A 21,309-nucleotide genomic window follows, 5' to 3' on the forward strand; every position below is an offset into this window, starting at 1 on the left:
CAATATAAATATAAATATGTAAGCTAGAATATTTAATTAGCAAATTTTCGCTTTATTAATATTTTTTGACAGAAATCAGCTGATTAAAGCGTTAATTTGTTAATTAATTTTTAAAATAATAATATGTTATAAAAATGAAAATAATAATATACGTTTTAAATAATATGTTATAATACTTTAAACTCGATTAATATTTTTGACAGTTATCAGCTGATTTCTGTCAAAAAATATTATAATCTAGAATAAGATATTATAACATATTATTTACAACATATTACTATTTTAATTTTTTAATATTATTTTAAATTTTGATTATCAAATTAACGCTTAAATCAGCTAATTTCTATAAAAAAATATTAATCGAGTTTAAACAAACTTTGTATTTTTTTTTTAAATATTTTTAAAAAAATAAAACCGAAGAATGTATATGTTGTTCCAGTAAACATAAAACATAAAAGAATATGAATAATACTTTTTTAGATTTATAAACTTTTGTATCAGCACACATAATCTAATACATGTTATAATCAAAATTTAAATAATGTAAAGATGTGTACACATTTATATACTTATATATATTTATATTTATTGCACATCGACAATGCTCTATTATTTTACACCCCGATTTCATTGCATACTCTTTCTATCGGTCCAATCTTTCAAAAAATCTTTCTCGTTGATCATCGGAATTGCCGAGCGCTCGCTCCCTTTCTCTCCTCGAACCATTAAGGACGTTTATTTATGCTCCACCATTAAGGACGTTTATTTATGCTCCACGTATATGCGCGAAATCTGGATTCGTAAAAACAGACATTGTGTCAGAGTATAGGGCGAGCTTTATGGGCCGTAAAATTCGCAAACCGTCCTCAATCTCGAAGGATGGCTGTATAGGAAGGCCGGTCGCCCATTTTTTTTAGTCAACAGGGAGAGTTAACCTACTTCGGCTATTCAATCCCGGTCGGGATCAACGGGCGACCATTCAAAGTTTTTCATGTATTGGAAAAGAAATGTATATATATTATACATTTACATTGTAAAAATATAGTGTACAATTTCATGTACAATTTCATGTACACGCAGTGTACAATAAATAATCTGTAACGAAATCGACAAATAAGGTCTGTCTCTTAAAATATATTTGTAAATTAAATATTCCCTGCAAGAGTAATTTTAATTTTATATTATCTGCAGTTATAAACGTGCATTTCGCAATTATTAACTTTTCACTTAATATATTTTCGGAAATCTTTACCGATGTTTATAGGACATTTCCTAATCATAATAATAAAATTAGAATATAACGTAGAATATAACGTTATTAAAATTATATATAAAGCATATCGAATTGCTTTTCTCTCCCGCTCGAATTTTATCTCATTAAGCAATCTTATCTATTTTATTTATTTTTACAGAGGAAGAAAAACCGGCGGCCATGCATGGGGATGATCAACGAAATTTCACAGCAGCTACGTGGAGCAATACCATATTGATTCTTGCGGCTCTCTTCACTATTCCAGATGTAAGACGGTGCTTTCAAACTTTCATCTGTCATGCAACGTGATTAGCGTAAACCGCTATTTTCGCGAAACCAAAGTCACTAACCGAATGCAAACAAGCTTAAACATCTCGAATCTTTTTTCGAAAACTCGAAACCCCTCGTTACATTTGCGTATCAAAAATTATCCTGACGTATCTTGCTTCTCACGCGCTAAAGTTATTTCACACTGACGATGAAATTCAAATGTCGCGACGGGAGACAGGTTCCGCGCGAGATCAAAGAAAAATCTATTTGCAAGTAAACTTAAAGTGAGAGATTCAACTGCAGACGATTTTCTGAGAGTATCCCCGGTGGTGAAATCCAAGAAGGAAGACTGCGAAGTTTCACGTAACCATGTAACTTTCGTTTAAAGAAACGTCTTATCCAAGTGACATTACTTGATAGAAACTCCGCTTGAACTCGTAACGAGTGAATAATATCCGTGGAATGAGGTTTGGTCGTCTTTCGACGTGGACCAATTTACTCGCGAAGTTGTGAAAACCAGTATGTTGTTGGATATTATAAACTCTCACACATAGAAAATAATTTTTTTCATGAGAACTTGTCGTTTCTATTTATATTAAAGTGTCTGTAAAAACTAAATTCATTAGCCGAGATATACGCGCAAATTCCATTTCTTTCTAAGTAAAAAATTATCAATCTTTTCTGCGTTTCTTAAATGAAAAATATGTAGGGAGACAATGTAAGATAAGAAATTAATCTTTTTATGAATATAATAATAATGAAATAATTTAATCTAATGTCTCTAGCAGTGTATCTTCTTAAAGGAGAATTCTCAAATTTCAAATCTAAAATTTAAAATCTTCTCAGAAATCTTCACGCTTTGTGAAGTATTATATTCGCGAAATATAACTATACGTCTTCGCAAATGAATCCAGCGCTGAAATCTTGTCGCGAGACAGGCAACACTTCGTCGTCAGAATCAGGTATTATTTACTCCTTATAGCTTTCCAAGTTTCTAACAAGTAGTTTGATGCAAATTGGACATTGAGTTCTGTAAACAAAAGTTGTGCTCAGTTCCGTTGGTTCTACGTGGCTGTTACTAATATTGACGATATAATGAATTCACAATCTAAGATTGTCCTATTATAAATATTGCATAACATAAGATGACAAAGATTGCTTTATTTCAGATTTTAAGTGAATTATTTAAAAATTTATGAAAAACTATACAGTTATATTCAAAAGTTACAATTGAAATTACGTCCATAAATAAACTGCCAGTTGATTGCTCAAATTAATCATCAATAGCGAAGAAACTTTATCAGCGCAATCTTTACTGCCAAAATTGATTCTTTATAACAATGTTTTTGTATATATTACATATTATATTATATATCATCAACTCAAGGTATTTCATTTTGTTATATGCGCAATACATTATACAATGATTATACGAAATTATAAAGTATAATAATTATACGAAATCTTATAATTTTTAGGTAATTTAAAGTAATATTCTAAACTATAAAAATGCAATAATTCAAGTTTATAGTAATAACAATAACAATTTACCTGCCATACAATATTTCTGATAAAAATTTAAAAAATTAAATGGTTATTATTATTTTACTATATATAAGAAAAAAATTAATCTAATAAAATTATAAATGTGTAAAAGTTAAAATAATATTATGAAAAAAATTCAAAAGAATTAATAAATATTAATGTTAAAAAAATGTAAATATAGTTATAATACACACATATATACGTAAAATATGTATGAACATTTTCTAACTAATAAGTATTTCAGAAACATATTGTTGTGCAAATAAAAAGATATATGTTGTGTATTATATGTTTATTGATTTCATATAATTATTTTACAATTATATGTAAGAACATGAGATATATGTAACATGTTCATTAAAAACTTATTAGATAAATTATTCAGATTAATAATGTATACGAGAAGTTATGCAATTATACTGAATTTTAATATATACACAGTCATACTATATACTTTTAATAACAATAACAATCATAAGATTAATATTATAATCCTATATTGTGTATTAATATTATAATACTATATAATGTGATTATATGTATATGCATGTATCTGCGATATATTTCGGAAAGACATTTTCAACTTTACTCACTTTGTATATATTAAATTAAGACGTATATTTATTTAATTATAAGATGTGTGACTTAATGAAATACGCCTCATGTCAAATTTAAAAAATTTTTAAAAATTACTACTTTTAATACTTACGATTTCTTGGTTATGTAAACAATAAATAAAGTATTATAAATGTACATTTATTGCGCAGAGTTGCTCAATTATTAAAAATCATTTTAAAAATTAATAGAATATTAAAAAATTTACAATCAATATAAATTGAATGCCGATGGCACTGCGAGAATGAGCGAAATTACTTTACAAATTAATTAATTCAGAATCACACACATTATCATAGAAAAATATTCAAATATTTTAATAACTAAAATAGTAACTATTTAAAGTGTGATTTTTATTTATTGACGTAAAAGATTTCATTAAAGTTTCATAAATTAATTACCCTATTTTGTCGCAATTAAATAAAAATGTGCATAAAATTAATAATAGTAATTTTAAAAATCCATTAAACAAGATATATTGTTAATATTTCATAAAAAGAAATAAGTGAAAAAATAATAACTAATATATTGATTAAAATTAGCTTTTTAAGAAATATAATTTGCATAAGAAAGAAAAAAAGAGGAAAAGACAGAACTTTGTTTTGTCCGTTTCTTAAAGTTAATTAAACAATGGCATAGTAATTTTCAAGAGAATGGTAATCACTTAAACAATCTAACGCTCAGACAAAGTAATTCAACTTAAAATGCTCCGAATGTAATTTATCGGTAAATTCCAACGAGCGCGTCTACGAGTGAAAGCAAATTTAGAACTGCGATGATTGAAGGGAAAACTCCAAGCGGTTTTCTCATTTGTCAAATCGTAGTTGCCCGCGTGAATCTGAACATTACAACAAAATTACCTCAACAAAGAAAAAATGTTAGATTGTATTAAGTATGCAACTTTATTCGCATACATTTTATATGTTTGCAAAAATATAACAAAACAAATGTTTATAAATGTGATAAAGAATTATCACTTAATAATAAATTAACCAATACTTTTTGACTGTAATAATTTACATATAATTTGCATATTGTTAAAAATTTCAAGATATAGTTTAGATACCTACATTATAATTCATCGTCGTAATATATTTTAGATCTATTAGTATGTGTTTCATATTTAGAGCGACCAATAAATTTTAATTACTCGTTGATTTATAATTATATATTATAACACGCAATTACATCGCTAAAGACTCGTTGAATACAGATTTATTTGATTCATGCCATAATTTCCAGTTAATTTCGCTAATTAAGGATATATCATGCGTCCATAAAGCGTTAGCGTAATTACAGTCACATGACAATTACATTTTCGACTTAAGCTGCTTCCGCAGTTTCATCATCAACGAGAGGCGCTAAATATGTCAAACTGTCACGACTATTTTAATATCGCGATATAATATCACTTAATCTCTATGGGGTCCGCTTGACGAGTCTATGAGATGAACCATCACGTGTCATAGTGATACAAAACAGGATATCTCATGCCAAGCGGAATAATATAGGTAATATCCTCTTCGCTTCGAGTACGATTGATGTGCAACGAAGCCATTCGCAGGATTGAACACGCTCTATCACAGTACATAGAGTGTTTAATAATTATCGATCAACACTGCAAGATGTGATTCGTACACAACGTCAATAGATTCGAGCATACTTGATTGGAGATACGAGAGTTCGTGCGCGTTTACGTTATAATTTCAATATTTGCAAATTGTGTGACATTTGATTCTCTTCGATTCTGCTGTACGTCAATTATTAAAAATTGAATTTCGATCGTGTAAACATTCAACATATGTTTCGATTACCAACTGCGCGAAGAATCTCAAGTTTCGATAATCATGTAAAGCTGCAACGAGATACATTCGTTTAGCATAAAATCAAATCTTCGTTCACAGAAGATAAAATCGCCAACCTGAATTGCGCGCGATGTCAATTTCATAAATAATTATATATTTTCATAAATAATTCGTATTTTTCTTCTTGCCAGATCAATTTGCTCAATTATATCAAATCCGATAAACTATCCAACATTCACACATATTCAATAACAGCTAATATTTAATAGATAAGAGATGGAGAATTAAGAGAAAATTGACATACAGTATCGATCTAATTAATCTTTCAAATCTATTTGCAGTGTTTTTGTAACAAATACATAAATTAGCAGTTGGTAACTGCTGGTATAATATTAATGATCTGCATGATGAATATATGTCAAAAGAATGACACGTAAAATTGCCTTATTTTTCACGTAATTAATTCGGAAAGAGCGAACATGATTTTCAACGGTTCGGCAAAAAGCCATTGTTGCAGAAAATATTAATCGTCGACTCAGTCATCCGATAAGTCTCGGTCGTGCTGTGCGCAAATCGTCGAGAGATTTCAGAAAATTAAATTCTCGTTTAAACGTCCCCAGGGCGAGTGACTCGAGAATAGTTTGTCTTTTAGATCTCGTTGATAGCAGTTTTATCTGGTACTATGGTATATATACGCGACTATTTTCTTATTTAAATTAACGACTTTAATTACCGGAGCGTTCCAATCGCAAGATAACACTATTGTATAACATAAAAGACCTGCAATTGATCTCTCTCTTTCTCCCTTCTTTCTTTTCTCTATTATTGTAGACTCTACTATCATATACGAATATACGCATGATATGAATCGATGTATTAGTCTTTGCAATAAAAATTTATTGGAATACATTCGCGTTATATGACTACAAAGGAATGCAGATTATTTCCTAAGAATTTTTCAAATTACTTTATAATGAAATTTTTGTGCTAGAGATTTTATATACATATAATATATAAATAAAACATCTCTGAAAAATCTAAAATGTAAAGTACGAATAATAAGTATGTATAAACATATGTTGCAAAAAAGTATTATTTCTTTAAAAATCCTGACCTTTAATACGTTATTTACAAAATATATTTTATTATTTATAAAAAGAGTTTATTTGTGTAAACAAGTATAAATAATATACAGTAATATATTACAGCACTAGCTTATTTAAAGAGAAATTAAGAGAAGAAAATATATCAAGTTTATTCGAGTGAAATTTATTCTTACAGAAAATATTTATCTTTCAAATTTCTACCAACAAAAGCACTTACTGTGTTTTGCATTGAAAATAAAGATAATAGATAAAAATGCTTTTCATTCCAGCGCTCCATTTTTCCAAGTTGTGAAACACACAAAGCAGGCATCTCTATCCTTTTCAATTACCCAACGATAATCCCGACTGATCTTTTCGACAATTTTTCTCCGTATTTGAAGGCATACGAAGGCGTTTCTTTCCATCTATTTATTTAGCTCTAAATATTAAGCTCAAAATAAATACCATTTTCATTAAAAAATAATAAACATAATCTTCAAAATACAGTTTACAGATAGTCAATTATTAAATTATTGATCAATTATCAATAATAAATCTTAATGTCTGTAATGCATTATTGTATATGTACAATGTATTATTCCACGAGATATTAATGCAACACGAAAATAGTTATAATATCAATGAACTAATTAATACTAACATTATTAATATTAATCAAATCTTATATCAAATAAATAATATTACGTTTACATATTATTATATTCTATGTTACATTATATATATTATTATTTAATGAATATTAGAATTATCATAACTGCAAAATACAAAACGTTTCTTACATAGTTCTTCGCGGAGTGACATACATAAAAAATATTTTTCTATCGACCCAAAATATAATATATCCAATTATTCTATATATACCTATATATTTTTTCTAATATAACTCTCTAATAACTTTCTAATAAATGTCCAATATACTTTCTAAAAGATTCCAACCAGTTTGATGAAACGTTCATTGAGATGCAAAGGATAGAATGCTCGACGTTAAATAATATTATAGCTTCAAAGTCCTATCGCCATTCTAATCTTATAATTTTAACTGTTACATAAGGAATCTGTTAAAATCCTTTCACATCGTAATACTATTAGCTGTACGACAGATATTTCGATAAATGCGGATAGCCACAGCTCAATGGTATAGTGTGAACCACCATTGTCCGATAGTAATAGAATCTTGAGTAATTAAATAAATGTCACTCACTTTCATTTCAAGATTTCTCTCTCGTTCAGATCCTCTTCGATCAAGATTTTATCTATCGTGTTAATTTCGCCTAATGCTGGAGAATTCTTTCATCACTGACAATGAGAGAGACTCATAGAGATAAAATCACAGTCAAATACATGCTCTAATAAATGTTAAAAGAGATGTAAGATGTAGAAAAGTGAAAAACAAAATTATACACATCTTGTAAAAAGAGATAAAAAAATTTTTTATATTATGAACTTTCATAACATATCGAGTATTTTTCGCATAAAGGATATAGGACGCACTAAAATACGCGCAATGCGATTTAAAATAATGATAAGCCCTGCAAACAAGGTGAGATCTCTCGTCGACGAGAGAGCGCGGATGTAAAAAATCCTTTTTTATTTTTTACTTTTTTACGCAGAACCCCCTGAAAGTACTAAATTGTTGGGCTCTATTAGCGCGATACATGTACGTACGGGTTTAATTGAAACAGACTTTCGTACAATGGAGTGTCTGCGCTCTTGACTTAATTGAAAACCTATGCGACCCGAAAAGAGGTTCGTGCAGTTCGAGTAATAAACGAATAGGCGCGCAAATGTCCCTCGCCCCTCTCGATATGAATGCACTTGTGATAAAAACTGTTTTGCGTGCGCTCAAAAAAACAACCTACTAACCTCGACGAGTTTAATTCCCCTTCTAACTCGTTCGTTCTAATGTGTCTTTTTTGCACAAGCACGCTTATACATATAATACGGAATACAACGCACTTGAAAAAGGAAAGTCTAGTTTGCATTTTACAGTGAAAATCTTTTATTCTTATTGAAGATTAAATTCCGCTAATTAAATATGTGGGAATGTAAGAGAAAAAAAATATGTTTATGAAAAAAAGAAATAAATCAAAAAATAAAAATTGATAATAAAAATATAAGCAATATTGTAATTATAAACAAGAGACCGAATAAATAATTTTATTTCTTTAAAAATACATATCCCGATTTATTATTTCCTATTTAAAGATACATTTTGAATGACTAATGTAAGTCTCATCGTATCAGAAATAGTAAAAAAAAAATACAAATACGTATTTGTATGTTCATGTTAACTTTTATATTGTGATTTTGCATATTTTTTGCATTTATATGTAAAATATTTAAACTTTTATATAGCAGGCAATTATATTTTCACAGAAAGCATTTCTGCTGTATCTGAGCGAGTGCTTTGAAATATTAATCAGAATTCAACAAGCGAAAAAAGATAATTCAAATAAAACAATTGGCCGTATATATAAATAAAATTAAATAAATAAAATATTTCACGTTTTTCTATATGACTCGATGTCTCAGAATATCGCGTCACATAAAAAACGTTACAATTTTAATTAAAATATATAAATCATACATTACTCGGAAAAAATTTTTACGTCAACATGGATTGGATATTTATAAAATAATACGATAATTAAAAATCCTTTCTTGAAAAGTCTCGCAATAACGGAGAAATGCATGAAAAATAATGTCGTTGGCGGAAGCAAACGTCTGCGGAAGAGTATAGTAATGGGCAAGGGTTTTGTGGTGGCAAAGAGCGACGAAAGGGATGCAGGAAGAGAGAGGGCTTGTTAACGTTCGAACCGAAAACCACAGCTGGCGTAACCTGGTTACGATATTAACAAGCCGTTTCAGCTAATTATCGCAAAGTTAGAGAGTAAAATCCGACCGCGTCGAGGGCGGCTCCGCGATACGCTTCAATCGATAGTCACCAATCTCGGAAATGGATTTCATCCGGTTGTTCGAGATGGTTATATCCGATAGATATCGACACTCGTGCATCTCCCTCTCTCCCTCTCTTCCTCTCTCTTTTTTCTCTATTTCTCTATCTCCCTCTCTCTATCTCTATATACTCTCTCCTTTCTCCTTTCTGCCTTTGTCTCCCTTTTGCCAACTTTTTTATTCTTTTCTATTTGTCCGAAGCCGACGAGCACAAGCCATCTCTCGCCTCTCTGAATGTTCGCCGCTTGGCTGATTATTGGTTTTACATTACGTCGATAATATCTGACTGGCATCGCTACACTCACCTTCCTTTCCCGGATCTTTCTTCGCCAGTGTGTTTTTATTCAAGCCTTTTCCTCGGAGTATTCTAATGAGAAAAATTTCCTCCCGGAGATACGCGTCTCGTCTCTCTCGTAGATCATACGATATACTATAAACCAACGAAGTGATCGATCACTTCAAATTCGTTTAGCATTCTTTAGATAACATCTCTTTTTCGTTAGCATTTCAATTTTCAATATTTACTTCATTAAAAAAATTATCTTATATAACATGAAATTTATTTTCTCGCAGAATAATTTTATTTTCGATGTCTATAGAAAGTTTCAAGACATCGATCTCACTATCATGAAAATAAAGTTTGTCTCGTAAAATATTTTACATATAAATACATTTAAGAGGAAAAAATATATATCAAAGAAGAAGATATGTATATAATCTTTGTCTCATGTATAAAATGTTTATCAAATTCAAAGGAACGGAAAACAAAACGACAATAACTTGTCTTATCTCTATCTCTCTTTGTGTCCACCCTCGTGCCTCCCTTATCCTTAAATCTTGAATGTCCAATCTGAATTTTTCTCCAGAAATCAGGTTTTTACCATGATCAAAATTTGTGAAAGACTTATCTCAAAGATTTACGGTCATGCCAATCTCTCGGCGACATAACGAGCATAAAACACGACCGTGCTCATTAGTTTTGATGCGCGGCCCGCTACCTGCCAGCTACGTCGTCCTTCGTCCTTCATTTCCCCAGCGCCGTTCGTCGTTCCTCTTCGTTCTGCTCTGTCTCCATCAGCGACGACACGCCGAAGTGCTTTATTTCCCGTGGGCCGTCCAGAGTGAATGGAAGCTCAGCCGAGCCCGACAGGAAAGGCAACACACAACACGCAGCCATTGTTTCTACAGTACGTATACATGTGCACGGGAACAAAGTGACGGAGGACGTACGATTCACGAGATCGAGCTTCGTGTCAGTAGAACGCCGAGAGAAATAATCAGCTACGTGATTCAAATTCATTCGAAAATTTCCTAATCAATTGTTTGTGTCGATTATTATTTTTTTTATGAAAAATATTTTATAAAATACTTATTACACACATTAATACATATTACGTAACCGAAAGTGATTTTTTTTATAACATTATATGTACACAATGACGGTTTGAAACAGAGATAACTTAAATCGGATTCGTTGTATATTTTATTCAACTGTAATTTAATATTGAGTCGACACTCTATAAATAAATAATTGTAAAATGAAAACTACTTATACTACTTAATTGTGAGTCGCGTGTAAGAAAATTCTATCAAAAAATTTACTCTTATTTTAAGAAAAGAATTGAGCACTTTGATTAATAATTAAGATTAATTATCTTAATACAAATTATTTTCTTACACATAAAATCAATTTAAATAATATTGTTCGAAATAAACTTAATTAATTATTATTGCTGAAAGATCCGGATATCATATTTGAATATTCTGCGAAATTTTTATCAGATCACTTTTCTGTAAAATACGGAATTTTACGCTCGCTTAGGAAAGCGGATGAAAATAAAACGCGCAATCGATGAGGAAAGAAATCAATGACCCTATAATGTATCATTCGATAGCTACTCATATTCGAAAAATTCGTATTAAAGCTACGCATTAATATGTGAATAAGAAGAATTCGAAAAAATGTATTTAAAACGTCAATCTAGACAAAATAATTGGAAATATATTCTACTAATGAACAAAGTTCACAATCATAATCATATTCATAAAATCGTTAAAAATAATGACAATCTTTTATTGGCAATCTTATAAAATCACTACGAGGAATAATGATTCGTAATTAGACTATCTAATTTTTGTTTCAATGGAATATATCCCGTTGAGAGCTTTCCATCTCTCTGCTCCCCTAATTTATAGAATTGGAAAAGATGGCTTGCAGCATTACATTTCGTTTACAATCCGATAATAGGCCATTACGTAGATACGAGTTGATTGATAGACTGTCAGACTATAGACATGAATACACGATACACAGATATATAATTTGATGAATAGATCCGCAATGAATACTCATCGATATAACTGTTTCGCTTACGACATGCATTTGTATTATATAACTCCTCGATTTTGTTGAGCCTAAATAACTGCATGCAACTAAAATGTTCACTTTGATCATCTTATCATTTTTCACTCTAATTATAATTGTCATTCTATATAATCATAATTATAATTATCATTCTTTGACTTAAGTTTTCTAAGATTTTTAATTTTTAGCAAAAAGATTATATAATAGCTAATGAAAGATTGTAAACATTCTCGAAAGAGAGAAATAAATTAATTATTGTTTCCTGTCTCTATTAATTCCAGTCCTAATAGAGATTGCTCCACACATAAATGATAACGCGACAAATCCTATCACGTCACGCATCGCATCGGGCTTAGAAGCTATTATCGATGATTTATTCAACCAAGGCGCCTGACCGTGCATTAGTCGCCTAATCGTCCATCAATTCATCCGTATGTGAATCAACCGATCTATAAACACTGTATAATCCGCACGAAGTTTCTAAACATTCCGCTAAAAGCTACTCTTTGATCCAGAATAAACTCAGACATAGACGGATAGTATTCGGTGGTCCGATACGAAAAGGCAGTAGAACGAGTATACGCACGTGTCCTCGCTTCAAACAGGCACAGCGAGTGAATGAGGGTGAAAGGGATCAGGATGAAGAGACAAGGACACGAGGATGAAGAAGAGTCATGAATATCGGTTTCCAATATAACGCCCAAGATATCAGCGGGCGTTAATTCCGAGTATTTTCGATACTCTACACCCTCTCCAACAAGATTAAAAATTCCATTGCGCTTATGTACTTTAGAATTGCGTCATATAATTAGTAAATAATTTTAATTTTCACTAAATGCAAGCTATGTGAACCTAGCACCCGACTTTTTAAAAATTAATTTTTTTCGTTTGTAGTTGTTTGTAGTAACAATATTTTCGTTTGTAGTTTTATCAATTAATAAATAAAAATAATTTTTCAAATGACTCGCACCCGACATTGAGATATCGCAAATCCGCTTGCGCAGTCTTCTTTAGAATCGTTTGTAGTCGTTTGTAGTGATTTTCCTTTCGTTTGTAGTTAAGTGGTTCAAAAGTTATAAACAATTGTTTATTCGTCCAAGAGGTAAATTTGTTAATTTTAAGATATCGCAAATCCGGTTGCGTAGTCTTCTTTAGAATCGTTTGTAGTTGTTTGTAGTGATTTTCCTTTCGTTTGTAGTTGAGCGGTTCAAAAGTAATGAACAAATTGTTTATAACTTTTGAACCGCTCAACTACAAACAAAAGGAAAATCACTACAAACAACTACAAACGATTCTAAAGAAGACTGCATAAACGGATTTGAAAAATCTTACAAATTGACAAAATTAGCTCTTGGACGAATAAACAATTATTTATAACTTTTGAACCGCTCAACTACAAACGAAAGGAAAATTACTACAAACAACTACAAACGATTCTAAAGAAGACTGCGCAAGCGGATTTGCGATATCTTTAAAATTAACAAATTTACTTCTATTGGACGAATAAACAATTGTTTATAACTTTTGAACCGCTCAACTACAAACTAAAGGAAAATCACTACAAACAACTACAAACGATTGTAAAGAAGACTGCGCAAGCGGATTTGCGATATCTCAATGTCGGGTGCGAGTCATTTAAAAAATTTTTTTTATTTATTAATTGATAAAACTACAAACGAAATGCTATCATTTTCCGTTTAAAGAAATTAATTTTTAAAAAGTCGAATGCTAGGTTCACATAGCTACGACATTTGATGTAATATACAAAATTTGTGAATTTATTACACAGAAAAAAAGAAAAGGTTTTAAGAAATAATCAAATTTTTTGTTTCTAGTGGTATAATTTAAAATTAGTCGGCCTATTTCAAGTAGTGTAAATCAAAATTAAACAGTGCTAATTTTTAAATAGAACTATTAATTATGTGTAATATATTAGTCTAAGAATTTATTAAAGAGCAAAATAACAGATTTTAAGAAATTAAAATCTATTTTTATGTTCAGTAGTACAGTTGAAAATTAATCAGACTTTTTGAAGTAGTATGAATCAAGATTCAACAATATATAATTATAAATGATACTTTGTGACATACTAATTTATGAATTTATTATACAGAAAAAAAAAGTTATAAGAAATAATCCAATTTTTCGTTCCTAGTGGTATAATTCAAAATTAGTCGGCCTATTTCAAGTAGTGTAAATCAAAATTAAACAGTGCTAATTTTTAAATAGAACTATTAATTATGTGTAATATATTAGTCTAAGAATTTATTAAAGAGCAAAATAACAGATTTTAAGAAATTAAAATCTATTTTTATGTTTAGTAATACAGTTTAAAATTAGTCAGACTTTTTGAAGTAGTATGAATCGAGATTCAACAGTCTATAATTATAAACGACACTTTAGCTATGTGAACCCGACTTTTTAAAAATTAATTTTTTTAAACAGAAAATGATAGCATTTCATTTATAGTTGTTTGTAGTAACAATAATTTTGTTTGTGTAGTTTTATCAATTAATAAATAAAAAAAATTTTTTTAATGACTCGCACCCGACATTGAGATATCGCAAATCCGCTTGCGCAATCTTCTTTAGAATCGTTTGTAGTTGTTTGTAGTAATTTTCCTTTTGTTTGTAGTTGAGCGGTTCAAAAGTTATAAACAATTTGTTTATAACTTTTGAACCGCTCAACTACAAACGAAAGGAAAATCACTACAAACAACTACAAACGATTCTAAAGAAGACTGCGCCAGCAGATTTGCGATATCCTTAAAATTAACAAATTTACCTCTTGGACGAATAAACAATTGTTTATAACTTTTGAACCGCTCAACTACAAACGAAAGGAAAATCACTACAGACAACTACAAACGATTCTAAAGAAGACTGCACAAGCGGATTTGCGATATCTTTAAAATTAACAAATTTACCTCTTGGACGAATAAACAATTGTTTATAACTTTTGAATCGCTTAACTACAAACAAAAGGAAAATCACTACAAACGACTGCAAACGATTCTAAAGAAGACTGCGCAAGCGAATTTGAAAAATCTTAAAAATTGACAAAGTTAGCTCTTGGACGAATAAACAATTGTTTATAACTTTTGAACCGCTAAACTACAAACGAAAGGAAAATCACTACAAACAACTACAAATGATTCTAAAGAAGACTGCGCAAACGGATTTGCGATATCTTAATGTCGGGTGCGAGTCATTTAAAAAATTTTTTTTATTTATTAATTGATAAAACTACAAACGAAATTATTGTTACTACAAACAACTACTAACGAAATGCTATCATTTTCCGTTTTAAAAAATTAATTTTTAAAAAGTCGGGTGCTAGATTTACATAACTCTAAATGCATATATATATTTATATATATTTATGTGTGTGTGTGTGTGTGTGTGTGTGTATGTGTGTGTGTGTGTGTGTAAAATAAAGCAACTATTTGTATAATATAAATATGTATTGTCAATCTTATTGCATAATGATATGTTTTAATACTAAAAAAGCTGATAACAAAACATAATAAGTTACAAATTATATTTTTTACTAATTTTTGATCGATATCGATATTAATTTCGTCTTCTCTTGAATTAATCTGATAAACAAAAATAAAATAACGTTTATCCATCACAAAAACGAAATCAAAAAAGACAATCATTGGTTTATCTTTTTCGCCTATATTTTTTTTTTAACACAACTCTCTCATATATTATGATGTTTATAATCGTAAGTATAGCATTTTAGCAATTATACTGTTATCCTATTTTCCACATATTTATTCGCTTCCATCTTGTTCATTATTCATTCAATCACTTTCTTGAATTCAATCGCTTGGCCTTATTATTTCTATTATTCATATTATTTCATGTAAAATAAAATACTCTGTTGTGAATGTGTGTGTGAAGCAATAATATGATTACTAAGAATAAACATTTATATCGTAATTTGTAAAAAAGTCACTTTAACTTGTGTATAAAATCGACCACAGCATAAAAACGTCACTCTGCGAAAGCTCTTACGTAAATCAAAATAGTTGGAGCAAATTTTTTACGTGGTTTAAGTTCTTGTGGATTTCTCTACGTCGTAATTTTAATTCTTGACATATATGAGAATTTTGTAGCAAGAATACCTGCCATAAAGGGAGTTAGATTGCCGCATAATAAAATAAAAAAACAAGATTAAAAAATGTAAGTCAAAACTGAAATGTTATTAACAAAAAATTAGATTTTTTATTCTTTTAGTAACCAAAATAAATGTATAATTAATAAATGACAATATATATTAAATCGACATAAAGAACTGACAATAAATAATTTAACGTACCTCTAACAAATAATATACAAGAAAAAGAACTATTTAAATTTTAAATTGATTCTATAAACTATATTTGATAAACAAGTAAATATACAAAGCAATCCAATTAATTCAAGAATATATAAACTCATACAAAATAGATATCTTAAAAAAATATCTAAATTTATATAGACTCCAGTTTTTCAAATATATCTATACAACATGAAGAGTGAACCACTTAAAAAACAGAGCAAATTTCTTCATAATGATAAATAATCGATTTTGCAAATAGTGTTAATTTTTCATTGGGTTGGTTTTCTTTCACAAGATACAATTCTACTTGATATCTCTTCATTCCTGAATGTAGCTTTCACTCTTGTATTGCAATCGTGTCTAATTGCATCGTGCGCAACCAGTTTATTCAGCGCGAGAGATGTTACTCTTGGAACCTCAAACAAGTCAGGGCAGACAAAGTAATTAGTTAAAGATGGTAATTCGATGGAGAATATTCAGTTCACTGGATTGTTTGGATTATCGACTGATTGTAAATGAATTGCGTCTGAAGCTCTGACAGGCTTCATGCACAAAGCGTAGTTGAAATATCAATTGCATTAACTAATTTCCCAATAACACTAAGCAAACAGTAATCAGCGATGTCAGTATGCAATGTTAATTTTCATGATATTGATGATTCGATTATTTTATAGATATGAAGCATATGACCTTGTTATAATGCGACATTCTGAAATTTTTGTTAATCAAATGAAATTTTTCAATATCTTATAATTACCAGCCAACATTTTCTTACTCTGTGAGTGTCAATAAGTCACTGAAAATAATTCTCTCTCTATTCTAATATAATTTTCTATTTTTCATACCTAATAAATATTTCAATATTTTATATTAAGATTTTCTTTATTAAAATGCGTGCAGTCTGCTTAAAATATAAAATATATTTTATCTGTTAATGTAATTTGGAATATTATAATATGTTCCTGACTAAACAATAATTAAGATAATATCTTGACTGGAATGTAAATAATTTCAGTCAAAGAGGTCACGTGCTCGTAGTTGAGATTAATTTCCCATGAGGCTACATCCTCCCTATGATAACGGATTACCTCGCAAACTCCAATAAGATGACACTGATCGGATACACAATCACATCACCATAATTTTCGTTAATGATAACTATATTAACGGATTACACCTGTACAATGGGATTCAACCAATCGACTTATGTAACATGTACATATATGCTGTGTTTGTAACTGCACATGCAGTGTACGTGCATGTATATGCGATCAATTCTATGCAATTTGCCACATTCCTGTCACATATTGTATACGAAATATATAATGTAAAAAATATATAGTATATAACCCACTTGAAAAGCAAGGCGAAAAAGCGAAATTTTTTCTGAGACTTGTGTAAAACATTTCCCTTGACATTTCCATTCATTTTTTACTTTTTTTGCATACTATATTTTTTAAAACTATTCTTTTATTTCGTACAATTTTTTAACGCACCACTATATTGTAGAAATTATATTTCCTGCAGCTCTGCTAAATAATTTGTTATGTAACAACAAATATAAAAAAAAATGTTGCATATAAAAATAATAAAAATAGAAACGCTCTCTTTCTTTTTAAATAAAAATGTGTATAGTCCTATATTTTCTGATTATTTACATATCTAATCACTAGTATTAAATTTCGTCAAGAAAGCCATATTTTTTTATCTTTCTTTTGAGAAAAAACTTTCGTTCGATGAAACTTTCGCTCTTGTATATTTACATTCCAGAAATTTCGAGAGCGAAGTGTTTCAAATCAATTCACGATTTCCAGACGATAACTTTTAGCAGAGCAGAGAATACGCGAGAATGCGAGGTATCTGCAAACTAAAACTGAAGAATAAGGCAGTTGAAGGAAGTAAAGAGGTCAAGCGAAAAGAAGGGAATGCGTTCGAGAAGAGCGATATACAATGTGCCTTCAAATCGGAACTAAGATATGCAAAGAAGAAGTTTTAAGGATGTGTATACGGAAGCAGTCGATAAATAATGTGGTAAAGAAGGTGAATTTCTGCCAACAAACTAGCACTTACTAAAATCCAAACGATGGAAAAACTTTCGATATTCTGAGCGATGAAGATTTTTTTCTACTCTTGCGACAAGAAAAACTTTTTCGTAGTTGACAGAAAAAAATGTGAAAAAATATAAGAATATTACAAATTAAATAAAATGTGTAAATTTGAGCATACACGTATTTAAAATTCGGTGCATATATGTATAATATATATCCTTCTATCTCTTGTAATAAAATGAGACGTACACGAAAATTCCCAATTTTACAGTATCCTAATATTTTTTATAAAAAATATAAATTACATATATCTTTCTATTTAAATTCTAAAAAAAATTGTGAAAGAATTAACATGACAACAAGACTTATATATAATATGTAACATTGTGTCTGTGTGTGTGTGTGTGTGTGTGTGTGTGAATATGTGTGTGTGAATATGTGTGTGTGAATATGTGTGTGTGAATATGTGTGTGTGTGTGTGTGAATATGTGTGTGTCTATGAATCTGTGATATACACAGAAATAAATTCATTTTTAGAAAATAGACATAAAAATAAAAATGTTATCTTCCTTTTAAATAAAAATGTCTATTTGTGTATACTTTTTCCTTGCAGAAGTTGTAGAATAACTTTTAAAGGTATATAACAGAGGGCTTACTCTTTTTTTAAAGTTTTACACAAATAATCTCGTAAGCTACATAGCTAATTACTTTAAAGCACTGTACTGAAAAATTTTCTTTAAGTGATCCAGTAATTATGGTAGAGTGAATTATATTAAATTGATATATTTTCCCAACAAAAAGAGTTTTATGGAAATACTACAATACATTCTATTATTTATCAAAAGATTCAAATAATTGATAGTTAATTTGCATCATCGTGAAAAGAGAAATTGATTGATATTAATTATTATTATGTTATGTAATAATTATTATTATAAATAGTAATAGTTGTCATGTTTGGTATTTCTTTGTATTATATATAATTATGATAATGTTTAGTTTCTTTAATACACAGATATATTATAAATAATTATTTATGTTAATTATTTATATAATATGAATACTAAAAAATAATGATAAACGATATTGTATCAAGAAGAAAAGTTCGGCAATCCATAAATTCAAAAGTTTGAAATTTTAAACATGTAGAATTATTTCTTGTCATTGTTATGACAATAATTAGATAATGACTGATAGTAAAATGCCTTTTCAATAAAAAAGAATTATTTTAATTTTTCTATTATCTTCAGAATAGACAAACAATAAAATGTAAGAGAAGATTTTAGACAAGAGAATCTGAAAAGATATAGCTTCATTTAAATGACTATATCACTTTGGCTATACATTTTGATATATCGAATGAAATATAATCGATTATTATGTTTGCATTGTTATGAATTGATAGGCGTACAAAAGAGCTTGATATTTAAAATGTTTTTCTCTCTTACACTTTATTAAACTTCAACCCACACATGAATAATACTTCAGTCATTTATTATTATTCATTTACTACTATCAAATTTTCACTTTCTATGATAATAACATCTTATTGTTAATAAAAATATGATCAACAAAAGATATGAGAGCTGCAAAGGATATTTTTTAAATTGTCAGCTGCAGGATATGAAAAATCTAGCTAGTCCTACAAACAGTAATACAGTTTTTATTCTGATCTGTCGTTGCTTCGTGTTCTCCATTCTTATTGACCGATTATACATCGCAGTTGCCGACTATCTTACGATAGATGACAGATCCAGCGCGAATCGGCAACGATGGGTTCTTCCGTTGTCTATGCGGAAATGGCGATCGTGAATTGACTAGCTGACCTGTCGTCAAAACGGCGCAAAATGTCACCTTTCATCAGCACAATATCAGCATCTATACAATACTTATTATCGTCATCGAATTATGTACAGCGATAATTAAATGCGCGGTCTCTGCAGAGAGCAGAGTAGCAAAAGCACGCGATAATACGCCTACGATAAGCCGATTAGATCGCGACGCGCAGTATATTATGCTTTTTATGTTGTTACGTAAAAGCGAAGGACGGCGCCAGGCTAAAAATAGACTCGCAAGAGCCAGGCTGCCGTTTCTGTCGCCGTTGAGCATATCTTTTTCGCGTTCTCGCCATTCGCCGCCATCGCGGCCGAAAAAGAAAGTCGCGGGGACAGTGCCGCGTGTATATTACATTCCATCGGTTTTCCTCTCAAGGTCAGATAGCCCACCGTTCAGATTCAATTCGTGCCGCCTCGTGTTTAATACCTTCTCGGGTACCGGGGCTCCCGCATACCTGGCAGTGGTTCTCATCGTGGCTCACGCGACAAACCTCGCCGATCGCTCATGCGAACAATGAAGAACTTTTAATGCGCAAATTCGATTGTTTCATGATCTTGAACGACGATTCAATTATAATTCAATTTATTATGACTTTCAACTGTACAGAATTATTTCAGAAACGAACAAAATAATTTCAAGATAGTCCAATACGATAGTATAATCAAATATATATATGTAATTTATTCTGATTTAATGTTCTTCCGTTAATAATATATAATTCTACACATTTGTGCAAGTGTTATGAGTAATAATAATTTAAGTTCTACAATCATTATCTTAAAAACCTTTAAATCTCTTTAATTATCTTTAAATTTTTTTCAATTTATATAATAATAAATTAAACAATTTTGGCGATAGTTTCTTCATTCAATACAAAAACGTCGATATAGAATAAAGATTGAAACATCAAGAAAAATCAGTAACAGCCAACGCGATAGCATTATCGGTTGGCGGCCAGCTGGAATTTCCAGCTGTATATATCGGACATCTGCTTGTTCCAGAACATTCCAAGAGTTCCCCTATTGCTAGGATAACATCTAATGGAATCATGCAGCCGGATCGATAGGCATCAGGGATCGATCTTTAAATTGACTCGTTGAAACGGAATTTTCACAGACTGCCAACCGCTGTCTATAGCGGACGCATAAAAAGACCGTCGTCTCAGAGACAGCCTTTACATTCG

At 29.9% G+C, this 21,309-nt stretch overlaps 1 protein-coding gene across 2 annotated transcripts in view; it reads left to right on the forward strand.

Annotated features, from left to right (window-relative positions):
* The window catches only part of LOC145932590 (opioid-binding protein/cell adhesion molecule), a 264,950-nt gene extending 262,018 nt beyond the window's left edge, over window positions 1-2,932 (forward strand). For both annotated transcript variants that reach the window (XM_083031635.1, XM_083031634.1), the window contains one exon: window positions 1,413-2,932. In XM_083031635.1, the coding sequence (XP_082887761.1) occupies window positions 1,413-1,561 (149 nt within the window). In that variant the 3' untranslated portion in view covers window positions 1,562-2,932. The remainder of the gene's footprint in view (window positions 1-1,412) is intronic.
* The last annotated feature ends 18,377 nt before the right edge of the window (window positions 2,933-21,309 follow it).

Source organism: Prenolepis imparis, unplaced genomic scaffold (genome assembly GCF_030444845.1).
Source record: "Prenolepis imparis isolate NDT839.2.m4 unplaced genomic scaffold, iyPreImpa1.0 SCAF_2, whole genome shotgun sequence".
In the NCBI taxonomy this organism is placed as follows: Eukaryota; Metazoa; Arthropoda; class Insecta; order Hymenoptera; family Formicidae; genus Prenolepis; species Prenolepis imparis.